The 15,248-nt window shown below is 33.0% G+C and overlaps 2 protein-coding genes across 3 annotated transcripts; one reads left to right on the forward strand and one right to left on the reverse strand.

The window, feature by feature from the left end:
* Positions 1-417: 417 nt before the first annotated feature.
* LOC123892960 (acetyl-coenzyme A synthetase, chloroplastic/glyoxysomal) lies at positions 418-8,618 on the forward strand. 2 transcript variants are annotated; one of them, XM_045942861.1, is made up of 19 exons: positions 418-550; positions 2,342-2,687; positions 3,004-3,147; positions 3,253-3,408; positions 3,632-3,754; positions 3,891-4,059; positions 4,232-4,314; positions 4,648-4,749; positions 4,842-4,930; positions 5,007-5,097; positions 5,562-5,675; positions 6,527-6,603; positions 6,693-6,771; positions 6,981-7,049; positions 7,140-7,315; positions 7,499-7,555; positions 7,694-7,784; positions 7,874-7,972; positions 8,265-8,618. In XM_045942861.1, the coding sequence occupies exons 2-19, from the start codon at positions 2,343-2,345 to the stop codon at positions 8,448-8,450; spliced, it is 2,250 nt and encodes a 749-aa protein (XP_045798817.1). In that variant the 5' UTR covers positions 418-550; position 2,342; the 3' UTR covers positions 8,451-8,618. The 2 variants fall into 2 exon arrangements, with proteins under 2 accessions (XP_045798817.1, XP_045798816.1); XM_045942860.1 differs by lacking the exon at positions 418-550 and adding an exon at positions 2,081-2,220.
* Positions 8,619-10,701: 2,083 nt separating this feature from the next.
* LOC123892961 (eukaryotic peptide chain release factor subunit 1-3) lies at positions 10,702-13,829 on the reverse strand. Its single transcript, XM_045942862.1, has 2 exons — positions 13,694-13,829; positions 10,702-12,270 (listed from the first exon to the last, which is right to left on the reverse strand). The coding sequence occupies exon 2, from the start codon at positions 12,245-12,247 to the stop codon at positions 10,934-10,936; it is 1,314 nt and encodes a 437-aa protein (XP_045798818.1). The 5' UTR covers positions 12,248-12,270; positions 13,694-13,829; the 3' UTR covers positions 10,702-10,933.
* Positions 13,830-15,248: the final 1,419 nt, after the last annotated feature.

Consider the following 15,248-nt stretch of genomic DNA (forward strand, 5'->3'; position numbering starts at 1 on the left):
CCTAATTTGTCCAGTCCTATAACCAGGGTACAACAAAAGTTGTTCAGTCCAGTCATCTATTTTTTAGCAAATCAAACGCACCTAAAAATTCAAGAATTAAGTTGCTTATTTACTAGTTTATATTTATGTGTATATATTTTTAGGTAATAGTAATATTTGTCACTTCTTACATTAAAAACTAAAATAAAGATTATTATCACATGAGTCAAAAATAAAAGACTAATATCACATGATACAAAATATACAATCCCTCCAAAAATGATGTATAAAATACGTACAAACCAAACCAGCTGCCGCCAGCATAGTAGGTAATAGTAATACTACCTCAATCCAATCAAAGATTCAAAACCAACAAACTAAAACATCCTTTAAATCCAAAGTTAGTTATTAATCATTGTCCAAAAAGACATCTATTTAACCAAACCATTAAACATCATACGTATCAAACTCAAATTAAACCTGTTTAGTGCTCCGGGGTGTTAATTAAACTATACTTAGCAAGTGAAGTCTAATTCAAATTCTTTGAGTATCCAATTCAATCAAATTCAAAGTAAGTTTTCATTTCCCTTTTATATTCACTAGTCAAATGTTTCAAACTTTTCATTTTTCATATACCATCCATACTACCAATTGCTTTAAACGATGGCTCTGAATAAAAGAAAAAGCCACACTTTTATCTTTTTGTTGCAATGAACAACTTTTATATGTTAAAAATATGTCAACTTCGTGTGCTAAACGCTGTCTTATTCTTTTATAAAGTTGTCATATTAAATTCTCCTTGTTTGATTTGTTGCTTTCCACCAATAAGCTCCAAATATTTTTCTTTTATTTTGCTATTGTAATCATCTTATTTTATTTATATATATAAGCCCTTGCTAGGAATTTTCAACACAATACAAAATTACAACAAACTACTACTACCAAAATTTTGATTTCTGCACTAATCGTTTGACCAATCCAATATCCCTCTCGTGCAGTGCAGCCTCTGACCATTGAGTATGCATGCAAATTTATCATACTGACAAATTCATAAAAATTGTTGTAATTTTCTTTAGGATCATGTTAACATGTGCCATAAGTGCACATGATAAGATACCTAAATATATAAATTTAGCATTTAATGATACAAAATATTAAATGTTAAAAGAGTTGATTACACGATTTTCAAAAGTATATTTCCACATTTATCTCATTAAAATGTGCCTTAAGGGCACAAGTTAACATTTTCCTTTTCTTTATTAAATCCCTTATTTTGGATTACAGAACTCACAGAAAATTTCTCACATTTTATACATATTAGCGAGGCACGGAGGATCTCTAGTACTCCGGTCCTAATTATAATAAAAGATTCAGTTTTAGATAAATTAAAATTTTGATGTATTTAGTCTATATTATTGTCTAGATATATCAAACTTTCAATGTATTTAAAAAATAAATTTTTTCTTATAATTAGGATCGAATGAAATATTAAAAAGGTAAAACCAGTTTTTGCTTACTAAAATACATTTATTTTCCATATGAGTGGTGTGAAAACATTTAACATGAGAGTTATATTTGGAATAAACTTTCAAAATTAAAATACAAATAAATACCATTTATTCAAAATATTTATCATGAATATTTATAATATCTACCTCTAATTTCCGTACTTTAGACAAGTTACATCAAATTCACATGTATACATAAAAAAAATCCAAAAATAAAATAAGAATCGTGAACTGGACTCGGTTGATAGAAACATCGTGTTATATACACAAAGACCAAAATTTGAACTTGGACATTCAATTTATTCACCTCAAGCGCGAAATTTCAAGACACTAAATTATTTGATAAAAATAATTCTAAAAATAGTTAAATGTATTTAGTCCAAATTTTAAAATAAATACATTTAAGTTTTTTTCTTATATTTTAAACTAAAATATTCTTTTCTTATATTTCATTTCATCACTGAGGTTTAATTTTTTAAAACCTTTTTTAATTTTTTTTGACAAAACCTTTTTTAATTTTTTAAAACCTTGAAAACCGATAATAGTCAAATTCAATGAACAGTATATAGTATTTATTTATATATATATAGTTTATCCAAAAAAAACAAAAAAAAAATTCAGTGAACAATTTTATCTGAATTTCAGAATTAAAATAAAGTTTAACAAACAGAGGTGGACACAGCTAACCTCGACCCTTATCACTAATTAATTCCTATGATAATATGGTGATGATGTATGTGATCTTATAACTTAACCGAATACATTATTAATTTTTTATTATTTGATTAATTCATTTGCTTATTATTTAATTTAATTCATTAATTAATTAATATACATGTTGAAAATCATGGCAGAATGTTATCACAAGGTGTATTGGATCCAATTCTCTGTTCAACTCCATCATCACTGAACAACAACAAGAAACCATTGTCTTCTTCTTCTTCCTCTGTTTCTTCTCTGTTCTGTAGCGATAACATCAATTATAGAACTGGAAGAAGAAGCTTTTTGATGGCTTCAATTCATAGAACAAACAATTTTCTACGCCATTTGGAATCAATGAAGATTCTTCCATCTGGTGCTGGTTGCATTCCTCATTTGAATGCTGTTATTCTCGGTGAATCTCTCGCTACTGAAGAAAATGATTATGTTCTTCCTAGCGAACAATTCGCTTCCCAAGCAAATGTTCAGTCTCCAGAACAGGTTTTTTTTTTTTTTTTTCCGTCTGGGTTTTTATTGATATTGACCAAGTTGTAAAAAAATGATTTTTTTTAATCTGGGTTTATATGGATTTTGATCAATTTGTAAAAAAATGGTTTTTTTCATCTGGGTTTATGTAGATTTTGACCAAGATGTTAAAAAATGGTTTTTTTTTTTTTCATCTGGGTTTTTATGAATTTTGACTAAGTCGTAAAAAAAATGTTTTTTATAGTTTCAATTTTTACTATGCTGATTTTTTAAGTAAAAATTTGAGTTTTGAATTTGATAAGTGTGTTTTTGTTTTTTTGTGATCTATTAGTATTTGAAGATGTATAAGAGATCAATTGAGGATCCTGCTGGATTTTGGTCTGAAATTGCATCAGAGTTCTATTGGAAACAAAAATGGGGTGATCAAGTTTGTAAAGAAAATTTTGATGTTAGGAAAGGAAATATTAACATTGAGGTGAGTTTTTTTATTTGTTTAGTTGTGCCATTTGGATCTAGATTTGAGGTTTTTCTTTGAACCTTTTGTGTATGCATGTGTTCATTTGTTGCATTGTTGCTTCAGTGGTTCAAAGGTGGGATCACCAACATATGTTATAATTGTTTGGATAGAAATGTTGAAGCTGGACTTGGTGATAAAGTAGCTTTTTATTGGGAAGGGAATGAACTCGGCGTTGATGCTACCTTAACATACACTCAGCTTCTCCATCAAGTTTGTCAGGTATCTATATTTTTTATAGGCAAATGTTAGTGTGTTAGTTGTTAATACTTTACCGGGGTTTGAACCTCGTCCTTTAACTCGTAGCTCGAACCAGTTGAGCTATCAGGTTGCTTTTGAGTTCGGAAATTTCTCAAGTTAGGGTGCTAGAATGTTTTGTTTATAGATGGAAAAATGTTAATGGCAATTGGCAGAATGATTGAAATGTATATATTTTTAATTCCAGGTTGCAAATTACCTAAAAGATATTGGTGTGAAAAAGGGAGATGCTGTGATTATTTATTTGCCGATGCTTATGGAGCTTCCTATCACAATGCTTGCATGTGCCCGCATTGGTGCTGTTCATTCGGTATAACACAAAATAATGTTGTCGTTGACGTTGTCTAGTTATTTATTGTTTAGTCATGTTTTCAAAGTTATCAGATTGTTTGATTTGTTTCACTTGCCATTTGAGTTAATACTGTAAGCTTTTTTTATTTGTATAGGTTGTATTTGCCGGTTTTTCTTCAGAATCTCTTTCACAGAGAATCGTTGATTGTAAGCCAAAAGTTGTAATTACTTGCAATGCTGTTAAAAGGGGCTCTAAGGTTATCTATCTGAAAGACATAGTTGATACTGCCATCAAGGATTCAACTCAAAATGGGGTCTCTATAGGTGAGAATGTCATTGATTTGTTATAGTTCCAGTACTAAAATCTCTTCTCTTCAATTGACTGTGCTGTTCTGTATCATAAGTGCATGCTATAACCAGATTCATTCATAATTCCTCATGTTACTTTATTATCTTATTTGACCTTGTCCTTTGCACTTTTTGCATGTCTAAGCAGATGTATGCCTAGCTTATGATAATGCATCTGCGTTGAAGAGGGAAGATACTAAATGGACGGAAGGGCGAGATATATGGTGGCAGGTACTATAAAAGTTTTTTTCCCGTGCATAAATACACTGACATGGTTATCTATCTGTACTAGTTGTAAGTAGTAAACGAGTTCTATCTTCTATACTTCTACAAATTCCTAGTTGCTGCATGTTACATGTGTTCACTGATCATATAATTGTCTAGTTAAATTTCTTCAGCTATTTCGAACAAATGAATTGGTTTCTGATGATAAGTTTACAATCTTGAAATTCTGTTTACGAGTGCCGTATATATTTTGAATGTTCATGGATGTGGCTTCTATAATGATAAAAGCTCACAGTTTTTTCCCCTCTCTTTTTTGCTTCTCTTTTACTTCTGTTGCAGGATGTCGTTCCTCGATATCCAACTACTTGTCCAGTGGAGTGGCTTGATGCAGAAGATCCACTTTTTCTACTCTATACAAGTGGGAGTACCGGAAAACCTAAGGTATTTGTGCTGTTATTTCTGTAATGTTCCCTTTTTCTTCTTTTTACGACTCAAGGTTGCTCTTTCTAATATCTAATATATGTTTCTGAAAGGGTGTTGTCCATACAACTGGAGGTTACATGGTATACACTGCAACAACATTTAAGTACGCATTTGACTACAAGCCATCTGACATCTACTGGTATTCGCAAAAATCTTACATTTTTTTTTTATCGTTAATAAAAACTGGATAGTCCTATTTAACTCCCCGATTACAGGTGTACAGCTGATTGTGGTTGGATTACGGGGCACAGCTATGTCACGTATGGACCCATACTCAATGGTGCAACTGTTGTCCTGTATGAAGGGGTAATAAATTTCAATACGAACATATTGCAATCATTTATATTCATGATTGAACAAGACAACAAATCCAATAAACGTTTTATTAGTGCAACCAAAAAAAACAGTTCAACTCTAGAATTTATATGCATGATGACATTATTTAATACATTAACCGACTCCACATAATGCGAAAAAGGCTTTTATTGTTGATTCTTGTTGGTTTAGAATTCCTATAGGAAAAAGAATGAGTTTTACTTTACATTATATGATTTTGATTCCTTCAAGCTGAGCTTCTTAGATACAAAATGTTTGACTTGACAACATATTCTAGAAAAATTTATATTATGGGATTTTTGAATAAAATGTACTGTGATTTCCACCCACATCATTCTATTAATTTGACTTTTTGAGTTAATGGATAAAACACTTATAAGAGTCAAGGAATTGCAAAGAAAAACTTTGCTCTAAATCCGATACCATGAATGCAGGCTCCCAATTATCCTGATGCTGGGCGTAGTTGGAACATTGTTGACAAATATAAAGTATCAATATTCTACACTGCCCCTACGTTGGTGCGGTCCCTCATGCGTGATGGTGACGAGGTAAGATAGTTCTATGCCTACTCTATACCTTCCTGAAAAAAATCATCTGTGAGGGTGAACAAAAGGTTCTGCACATATAGAAACTTTAAAATTTTGTTTCAATTTCAAAGAAGTGAACTGTTATTGTATTTTAGAAGCATGAGCTTCTCTTAGACATGTCATCAGCTTTTGAATTACCCATTTCCTTCTCTTTTCCAGATATTATATTAGCATCAGTGACAGATATGTATTTTTAATACTTGAATTTTGGTCCATAAACTCAGTATCAGGCATTAAATCCTGGCATGGGTTGATGCATTAAGATCATGGATATTCTATGCATAGAAGATCATGCTAGTTTAGGCTAATAACTTTGTCATTAGAATCTAAGCGAGGAAAAAATGAAAGTAAAACATTGCAAAATAATGTATACGATGTTAAACGGGATTGAAAGCATAATTAGCATGATTGATGATCCCTTAAGCCTTTGTTGCCTCTTCTGTTCCACCCACGTAAACTATACAAGCAGTAGGCAGTAGGCACAACAAATTTGATGTCGTATTCTCCCTTTTCCATTTATCTTTGCAAAAAATAGAACCTTGAAGATATTCAGTATTCTTGGTCAAGAATCTCTCTTATTACAGCTTCCATTTATTCCACTGTGAATAAACACATGCCGAGAACATTTTATATTTTTTGTTTCAAGTTCGCTGCTGTCTATCTTATCCAATAATATATCTAAAGGTTGAATGCATCCTTATATGAGATTGATATCTTTGCATGTCTTAGAGGATATAATTTATTGTTTATAGTTCCATTTGTTCTAGATTTAGTTATTAGTTATTGTTCGTTAAAATTGGTTATTGATGCAGCATGTAACCCGCTACTCGAGGAAATCTTTACGAGTCTTGGGAAGTGTAGGGGAACCTATAAATCCAAGTGCATGGAGGTTAGTATCTGTATTTTTCATAGGTAATTACAGCTTAACTTCCCGTATCAAATAATATTCTGATGCATACTTTGGTCATTCTCTTTCAGATGGTTTTACAATGTAATTGGAGATTCAAGATGCCCTATCTCTGATACTTGGTGGCAAACGGAAACTGGTGGTTTCATGGTATTTTAACTTATGATGATGGTTATCTGTATTCTATATGATTACACCAAACATGTAATTTAGGTTCATCCCATTAGTAACAATACCGCATATGCATAGCTGAAGTCGTAATTGAGAATTGGGTTTTGTATAAAAGTCTTCGCATGCGCGCGAACACAATTTTGTGCACTTCTGTCTTCGAGACTGAAACTCTTCATTGTCACCTGCAGATAACTCCACTACCTGGTGCTTGGCCCCAGAAACCTGGTTCTGCCACTTGCCCTTTCTTTGGAGTTCAGGTCTGTTAAGCAAACCTTATCTGTTTATTTTATAATATAGTGATTTTCTCACCATGCCGGCTTTTCTGACAAATTTTATTGTTACTTTAGCCTGTCATAGTGGATGAGAATGGTGTTGAGATCGAAGGCGAGTGCAGTGGTTATTTGTGTGTTAAGAGTTCATGGCCAGGAGCATTCAGAACTTTGTATGGTGATCATGAACGATACGAAACAACATATTTCAAGCCCTTTGCTGGCTACTATTTCAGTGGTGATGGCTGCAGCAGGTTAGTGTTCATAACGTTTGATGCTTATAACATACTACCTACGAGTCTTGCATTAATATCTTTGAATGAGTCTAGGCTGTGTAAATTATATTTTGCAGCCTTACTCCAAATACATGAAACGCTAGAAAAAACTTGTAAAAATGTGCGGGATAATTATGTTTTATGCACTTGACTTTGTTTCAGGGATAAAGATGGATACTATTGGCTTACCGGAAGAGTTGACGATGTCATCAATGTCAGGTATTCTTTAAATTTTATAAGCTCTTCTAGTGATTTGTCAGCGCTGCAGTTTCATTCTTTATAGGTGCAAGCATGTAAATATGGATAGACATGTAGTACTTTCATGCTGTTCAAATCTGATAGTCTTGTTATGTGCAGTGGGCATCGTATTGGCACAGCTGAAGTGGAATCAGCTCTAGTTTCACATCCAAAATGTGCCGAAGCTGCCGTTGTAGGTGTTGAGCACGAGGTATGACTATAATTAAGTAGTTTAAGAATAGCATCAACGTGTTATTGCTGTCTGCCTGAAATTTGAATCAACTACCATTACTACCGCAGGTTAAAGGACAGAGTATATATGCTTTTGTTACTCTTGTGGACGGTGTTCCATACAGTGAGGAACTGCGGAAGGATCTCGTACTCACAGTTCGAAAGCAGGTCTATACTTATTCACTGTAGCTTTTCCCACTATACAAGTATATGCAGAATTAATTGTTATTCTAGACTCTGCCGAAGGCGCGACCCATGCGGAGGCACCGGTATCAAACTAGTTTTCCTAGAAAAAGACTTAGTCTGCATTATTATCTGACTAATGACATATGTCAAGCAGTCACGTCATGATTGAACAGATGTTTAACGAACTGATTGATCATGTATTATAGATCAATCCATATGACTTCTTCGCTCATAACTATTTTTTTTCCTTCATATTTTTTGTTTATTATTTCAGATAGGAGCCTTTGCAGCACCTGACAAAATCCATTGGGCACCTGGCCTTCCAAAAACAAGGAGCGGAAAGATAATGAGAAGAATTCTTAGAAAAATTGCTTCTAGGCAGTTAGATGAACTCGGAGATACAAGTACCCTTGCAGAGCCAAATGTGGTTAACCAACTTATTGAACTTGCTGATTCATGAAGTCTCAAACTTTGTACCATTGAAGGTATATTACTAGAAAAATAGATCAATTACAGGCTTTGTAGTCAATTGGAATTGAGAGAACAATTTTTACATTATACATATGTTGTCTGTATTTTTGAGAATAATAATGCCCATTTATGTGATAAATAAATAATTTAGTTTGAACCAGGTAAGAAAGTGAGGGAAAATAAAGGAGACTGAGAAAATATTTTTGAAAATTTGAAAAAAATTCAAAGGTTTTATTTCTGAATTCACATTGAAGAAGATTGGTTCCACTTCGTATTTCTTCCTTATAGATCACTGTATTTATAGATGTCTTGTGAGTTTGGTGAATAATTCCAACTCTGTTAACTCCAGCCTAGGGGTGGACAACAGGCGGTTTCGGGCCGAAAATAGTTCACCCGACCGTCTGTATATCCCAGCTCATTTCCGTTCGATTAGTAATCTAGGGGCTGAGTCACAAACTGATATAACATTGATGACAACAAGATATTAATCAGGGTCTAGTAAAGATAACATGGTTATGCCAGTGGCCAGTGCAATACATTTAATCCTCTTAAATGCGTCTCTTTTCTGTTAAAAATAGGTTTAATTACTCTAAAGGATCATGGATCATTTGAGGTTTTTAAATTGGTCAATAAACCAAAAAAGTTTATAATTAGTTTTTTTTTTTACAAACAAAAGCTGACATCATTTCATTAATCAATAAGGAAGAAATACGAAGTGGAACCAAATCAAAAGTATAACGACTAGACCAGGAAATGACCGCCCTAGCAAGTGAATTGAGTAACCATATTCGTTTGTCGCTTAATAAATTTTACCACAAAGTTTGAATTTAGAGAGAATAAATTTTTTGTTACAAATTAACGAGCTAAATTCTGAGTTGCCAACACGAATATTGCTAATTGCTTCCACCGCACTCTTCGAATCCCTTTCAAAAATTACACAAGAAATTCTTCTATGTTCCACCTCTTTCATTGCTTCGAATAATGCCATCGCTTTGCCATCAATTATGGAACATTGACTAAGCTTCCATGAGGTTCCAGCCATAACAAAGCTGGCCATGTGGTCTCTCAAAATCCAACTTGCACTTGTTTTGTTTAACTAGTTGTGAAACCTGACATCTATGTTGCATTTGTACCACCCCACTTGAGGTTTATGCCACTGAAGTTGTTGTTGCTGTTCGGTTGGTGTTCTGCCGTATTGGATGCTCTGGACAGCCATCCATTCACATCAATGTTGCCTAGCTTTAAATCCCAAACACCTCCCAGCTTCCTTAATGTCGTTCCATACCATGTTGTTCTTGTTGTTCCACAATTCCCACAACCGAGCAGATATGATATTGTCCAGACCGGCAGCAGCTTGTCGAGCATGTACACTATCAATACAAGAACATGCCAATCATCTTCATTATAATGATCACATAGTGGACATTCCAATGAACAAGGGACACACCTTTCATGAAGTCTTACTCGGGTAGGAAGACACCATTTACATATGCGCCAAAGTAAGTGTTTGGCCTCTGGTGGAGCATGGATTTTCCAAAGGCAATTCCACCCGTCTTGGCGTATATGTCCTCGTTCCTTCCTGTAGTATTTAACATCAAATTATATCAACTTTTAACACTATATTGGCATGTATATTATCACACCAAATTAACTTTTCTTCCTAAATCACATCAAATAGAGTATCAAGGATAAGCTTAGCAACATCCAAAGAAAATAGGGACTCAATTTTTTCTTTATCCCATAATCTAACATTTGATCGCAAATGATCATTTACAGTAATATTATGCTCTCAAAGCCAAGATTCACTCATGACTCTTATGTTGGTACTCTTATAATTACTGTAGTTTCTTAAAATGTCAAACAAATGTAATAGAAAAAGCAATGTCATTCTTCCATTTTGCAATATTTATAAAAAGAAAATCACGACTATTAAACATAATTGAATTTTAGTAAAAAAGAAAAGGAAAACTGATTTTGGTTTGACAAACTCAGCAAATCCACCACTTGATTTAAACCAAACCGCATCTAAACCGCACCACAAGCAATCTTATCACATAAATCAAAATAGAAGGGCAACATTTTTAATATCATTTTTTTCTGTCTTTGCATATGGTCATGAACAGATTTGTCGACCCAAAAATTATAGCAGTACTATCTCAATGCAGCTTGCATCGACAACCCAAAAATAAAATTCAGAACGCAATGGAAAATAAACGTAAACAATGAAGTTATCATAGATGTAAACAAAGGATTGAGTATCAATACTATTTCAAAACAATAAAATCCAAAATGATATGTAGGAAATATTTGGTGAAAGTCTCCAATTACACAACAAAAATTCAATTAAAAGCACTAAAATACCAGATGACTAGTTCATTTTTGCAATCAATGAGAACTTAACAAAATCAAGTGGCACCATGAGTTTGTGACACACCATGTTTCAGCCAAAATCATGTCAATCCAAATATGCACTTAATCGGAATCCTCGTACACTCCACCATCATCATCAGATAACTCATCAAATGATCTGATATCAAGCTGGTAACGAAGCATACCTCCAATGCCACCAAACCCCCTGCAAAACTGTGACCCTTCTTGAGATTTGTTGGTCACAAATTCCAGCGAGCATCCAAATTTTTTGTACTCATTAGCAAACCACTCAAGTAATGGCATCTTCTCCTGAACCTCCAAGTCTGCATTGGTAGCTGCATCGCGGAAGTTGCTTTGATCAGCTTCTTGATCCTTCTTCAAATGCTTTATGACAATCTCACCCGTGGTAGCATTTTTCAGTACATACCTATTTATATCCAAATTTTCCCATACAATGAGTGTTTCAACAGCACCCATCTCAAGGGTCTTCAATGTGTCATCAACTCCATAAACATATTTCCCGGTTTCTTGACTTATCTCTTCAAAATATTTTCCTATCAAGCGTTTCTCTTGTATGAACTTCACATTAGATAGAATCTCAGCAGATAATTCAATAGCTTGGTTAAAGCCATTTTCCCCACCATAGGAAACATCAACCACGTTCAATATTTTTGCTTGCAAACGTGGATCAAACATATCTGACTGGCTCAGCTCAGTCTTGAAGTCAGCCGAACCAGCAAGTATAAGTCCAGCAACATTAGGTTGACTAGTAGCAGGGTTGATGAAATGCTGAGTAGCAAGTTCCGCAGTCTTCCTAACATAATTGTGCCGTTTTTCCATGCGAAGACGAGCAAAACGCAAAGCTGACTGCCCTCCTCTACCATGTTTCTTTGGTAGATCCACAGTAAATTTATGAAGCACCTCACGAGTATTTCCACTTAGAGTTCCGAAAAGAGTTCCATTTCCATCCATAACAATAAAACCAAACTTGTCATCAGATTCTAGAAGTTCATTTAGAGCTTCTGTATGAAATTTGTTATCACAGAGATAAAGTGATACATTGATTGGTCTGAAAGGTTCAAAATCAATTGTCACTTTCTTTTCCTTGCCGTCATCAGTGAGAATGGTACCAGTATAAAGGACCAATCCATTTGGAGGAACCTTGTTATATAGTTTCAACCTCTGTTGAGCAGAAGTAATGGCACCAAGCACAGATTGTCGGTTTACCCTACTTTTGATATTTGAAGCAGTTCCAAATTCATCTCCCAACATCTTAGTGACACGAGATATTTGATCACGTGGAGGCATTATCAGAGAAATCATGCTAGTACCGTTACCTCTTGCAGCTTCCAGTGCTTTGATCAAATTTTTTATCTTCCATATCTGAATGTTCTTGTCTGATTCACCGTCAGCCATCGTTTATGCACAGAAAGAATAGCCTACAAACAAACAAACCATGCATGTGAATGGAACCAAATTAATGAAACCGTATATTAAGCACACAACAATAACGATTTTCATTTTACCAAATGGGGAGGTAAAAGCATAGCCAAAAACTTCCAAGATAACTATAGTTCTAGAAAATCAAACCCTTAGTTTTGTTAAGTAATACGCATACGCGTGCGCAAGTTAAGATTTAACTGAAGATACTTTACGACAACTTCATTTTTCTCATCCAGTAATAAAAAATTGACTTGAAATCACAATAGAAAATATCTTTCCATCACATAAGATAAGGGGTGCCATGCCAACATGGAGTAATTTAATAGCAAGGTAAAAAAGTGACCAAATTCAATACTAACACAAACTTTCGTGAACAAAACGACCTCTAACCCCCTATAGGCTATACTGCATTATAATTTCCTATGATTTGTGTTGAAGGTTCTAAATCATTCAATGGAAGACAATAGATGACAACTGACAAGTAAAATACCTACAAATGGAATGCTACTCCTTTCTTTTCTACCTATAATTGCAATACCTCCAATCCAAGCTAATATGATTCCATAATTGGTAAAGAAAAAATATAATTACAAAAGAATATTAATCAAACAACAAGAACAATGGAAGCCTTTTCCCACCAGATGGCGGGTTGACTATATGGATCAATACACACCATACTTTTTATTTATAAATGAAATTGGACAAACCACCATTTTGGTCCTTCAATGTGTAACCCACTCTCATACTAGTCCTAAATGTATCAAAATTGCAAACAAATCCACAAATGTCTCTTTTATTCTATGAAGTACGGACACAGACACGGACACGTCTACACTGATAAAAATTTGAGAAAACAACATAATTCAATGTCATTATAAGTGTGTCGGTGTCGTGTCGGTGACTGACACCGACACATGTCCAACACCAGGACACTCCTAATCCGAGGAGTGTATGCGCTTCATAGCTTTTATTAGTCATTTTAGTCCTCAAATGTGTTCTTAGTCGGTACAAAAAATCAGAAAACCTATGATGGAATGTGTTCTTTGTTAATATGAAAAAACTTAAAAAAATCTCCAAAGTAAAGATACAAAAATTCAATTAACATTTAACAGTAAGTAAAGGAACTTAATATGAATTAGTGTCAACCAAAGACTTAAACCCATGATTCTAATCACAATCAATCAACATTAATACCAAAAAAATAAATCAGAAGACCCTAAAAACTTCATACCAATCTTCAGAATTCTCATTCTCCTAAGAAAAAAACAGTCAAGAAAGGTCCAATTTGAAGTCAACACATGTAAAATTGAAGTCAAATTCTTGCACTACAACAACTACTACTACTACCCAGAAACAAAACAAATCAACTATGCAAAGTTTAATTTCAAGAAAATCAATAAAGAAGATTAAAAAGTGTACCTGGCGCGCAAGGAATGGGTTAGGAGTAATTAGGGTTTTCGCCGGCTCTTCTGTAAGAAAAGATGAACACTTCACAATTTCGAAGGAGATGAATGAACTTGGATCTTATTATCAACCGTTGGATTAGATTAGATGATATTTGCTCAATAAAAATAATATTAGAATTTAGGCTTAAATGCAGTTTTGGCCCCCAAGTTTCACAATTGCTTGATTTTGGCCCCCCACATTTTAATTGCTTGATTTTAACCCCCTAAGTTTCACAATTGCTTGATTTTAGCCCTTCAAGTTTCAATTGCTCGATTTTGGCCCCCCAAATTTACCTCCTTTTGCATTTGCTAGCCCCCCATTGACTTTTTTTGACTATAAATTGCTTATGTGACATTTTAAAATGAAATAAGTATTTAAAAATAAATAAATAAATTACAATTTTTTTAAAAACTAAATTATAAAATATTTTTTTTATTATATGTAGTTTGTAAAATAATTTTGTTATATAAAAAAGTAAAAAAAAAAAACATTTTATGAACTATTTTTTAAAAACTTTGTAAGCTTTTTTTTAAATAAAAAATAATTATTAAACCTTTTATTAAAAAAAACTATTTTTTATACATTTTTATAAAAGCAAATATTATTATTTTTTAATTTTTTTAATTAAAACATATTTTTAATTTTTTTTAAAATGTCACATAAACAATTTATAGTCAAAAAAGTTAACGGGGGGCTAGCAAATGCAAAAGGGGATAAACTTGGGGCGCCAAAATCGAGCAATTGAAACTTGGAGGGCTAAAATCAAGCAATTGTGAAACTTAGAGGGTTAAAATCAAGCAATTGAAATGTGAGGGGCCAAAATCAAACAATTGTGAAACTTGGGGGACCAAAACTGCATTTAAGTCTAGAATTTAATATTTATATTTATGTTTAGAATTTTAGGATTTATTTGTCATAATTCAGAAGTTTGTTTCTATCATTCTATGTAGCTATATATACATAGAACCATATAGCTATGATGAATAGAATACTTCATCTGAATATAAATATAAGCAAAAAAAATAATGATTACGTGGTGTTTGAGAAATTCAGTTAAGTTTAGTTAATTTCTTGAATTAATGCAAAATATGAGTTGAGTTTACTATATTACCCATTTTAAAAAGTGTAAAAGTGAAATAAATGCCTAAAATAAAATAAAATTAAATAAGGGTATATTAGAAATAATAGTATTAATTAGTTTAAAAGTAGTTAACTTTTGCTTATAATAGTGACCAAAATTTGAAGTGTTTTTTTGCTTATATTTGTGTCCGGAGGGAGTATGAACTATGTTTGGTTGTGAAGAGAAATCGAGAAGAGAGAAAAATGTGAGAGAGAGTAAGAGAAGAGAGAAAGAAGTGAGAAATAAAGTAGATTTGATATATTGATTGATATAAGAGAAAAAAGAGAGAAATAGAAAAGAAAGAAGTGTTAATTATTATGAAAATTACAAAAATGTCCTTAACTAAAAACACCTTCTCTAAAATTTATTTATTTATTTTAATTCAATTAACTAAATTCCTGAGTTGAT

This window comes from Trifolium pratense, linkage group LG6 (genome assembly GCF_020283565.1).
Source record: "Trifolium pratense cultivar HEN17-A07 linkage group LG6, ARS_RC_1.1, whole genome shotgun sequence".
Taxonomy (NCBI): domain Eukaryota; kingdom Viridiplantae; phylum Streptophyta; class Magnoliopsida; order Fabales; family Fabaceae; genus Trifolium; species Trifolium pratense.

What these genes read in the sequence shown, in the direction of transcription:
- LOC123892961 (XM_045942862.1), bottom strand. Translation starts at nt 12,247, where the DNA reads ATGGCTGACGGTGAATCAGACAAGAACATTCAGATATGGAAGATAAAA.
- LOC123892960 (XM_045942860.1), top strand. An exon ending in AAGCCATCTGACATCTACTG is followed by an intron (nt 4,931 to 5,006) that starts GTATTCGCAAAA and finishes CCCCGATTACAG; the next exon opens with GTGTACAGCTGATTGTGGTT. An exon ending in GACGATGTCATCAATGTCAG is followed by an intron (nt 7,556 to 7,693) that starts GTATTCTTTAAA and finishes TGTTATGTGCAG; the next exon opens with TGGGCATCGTATTGGCACAG.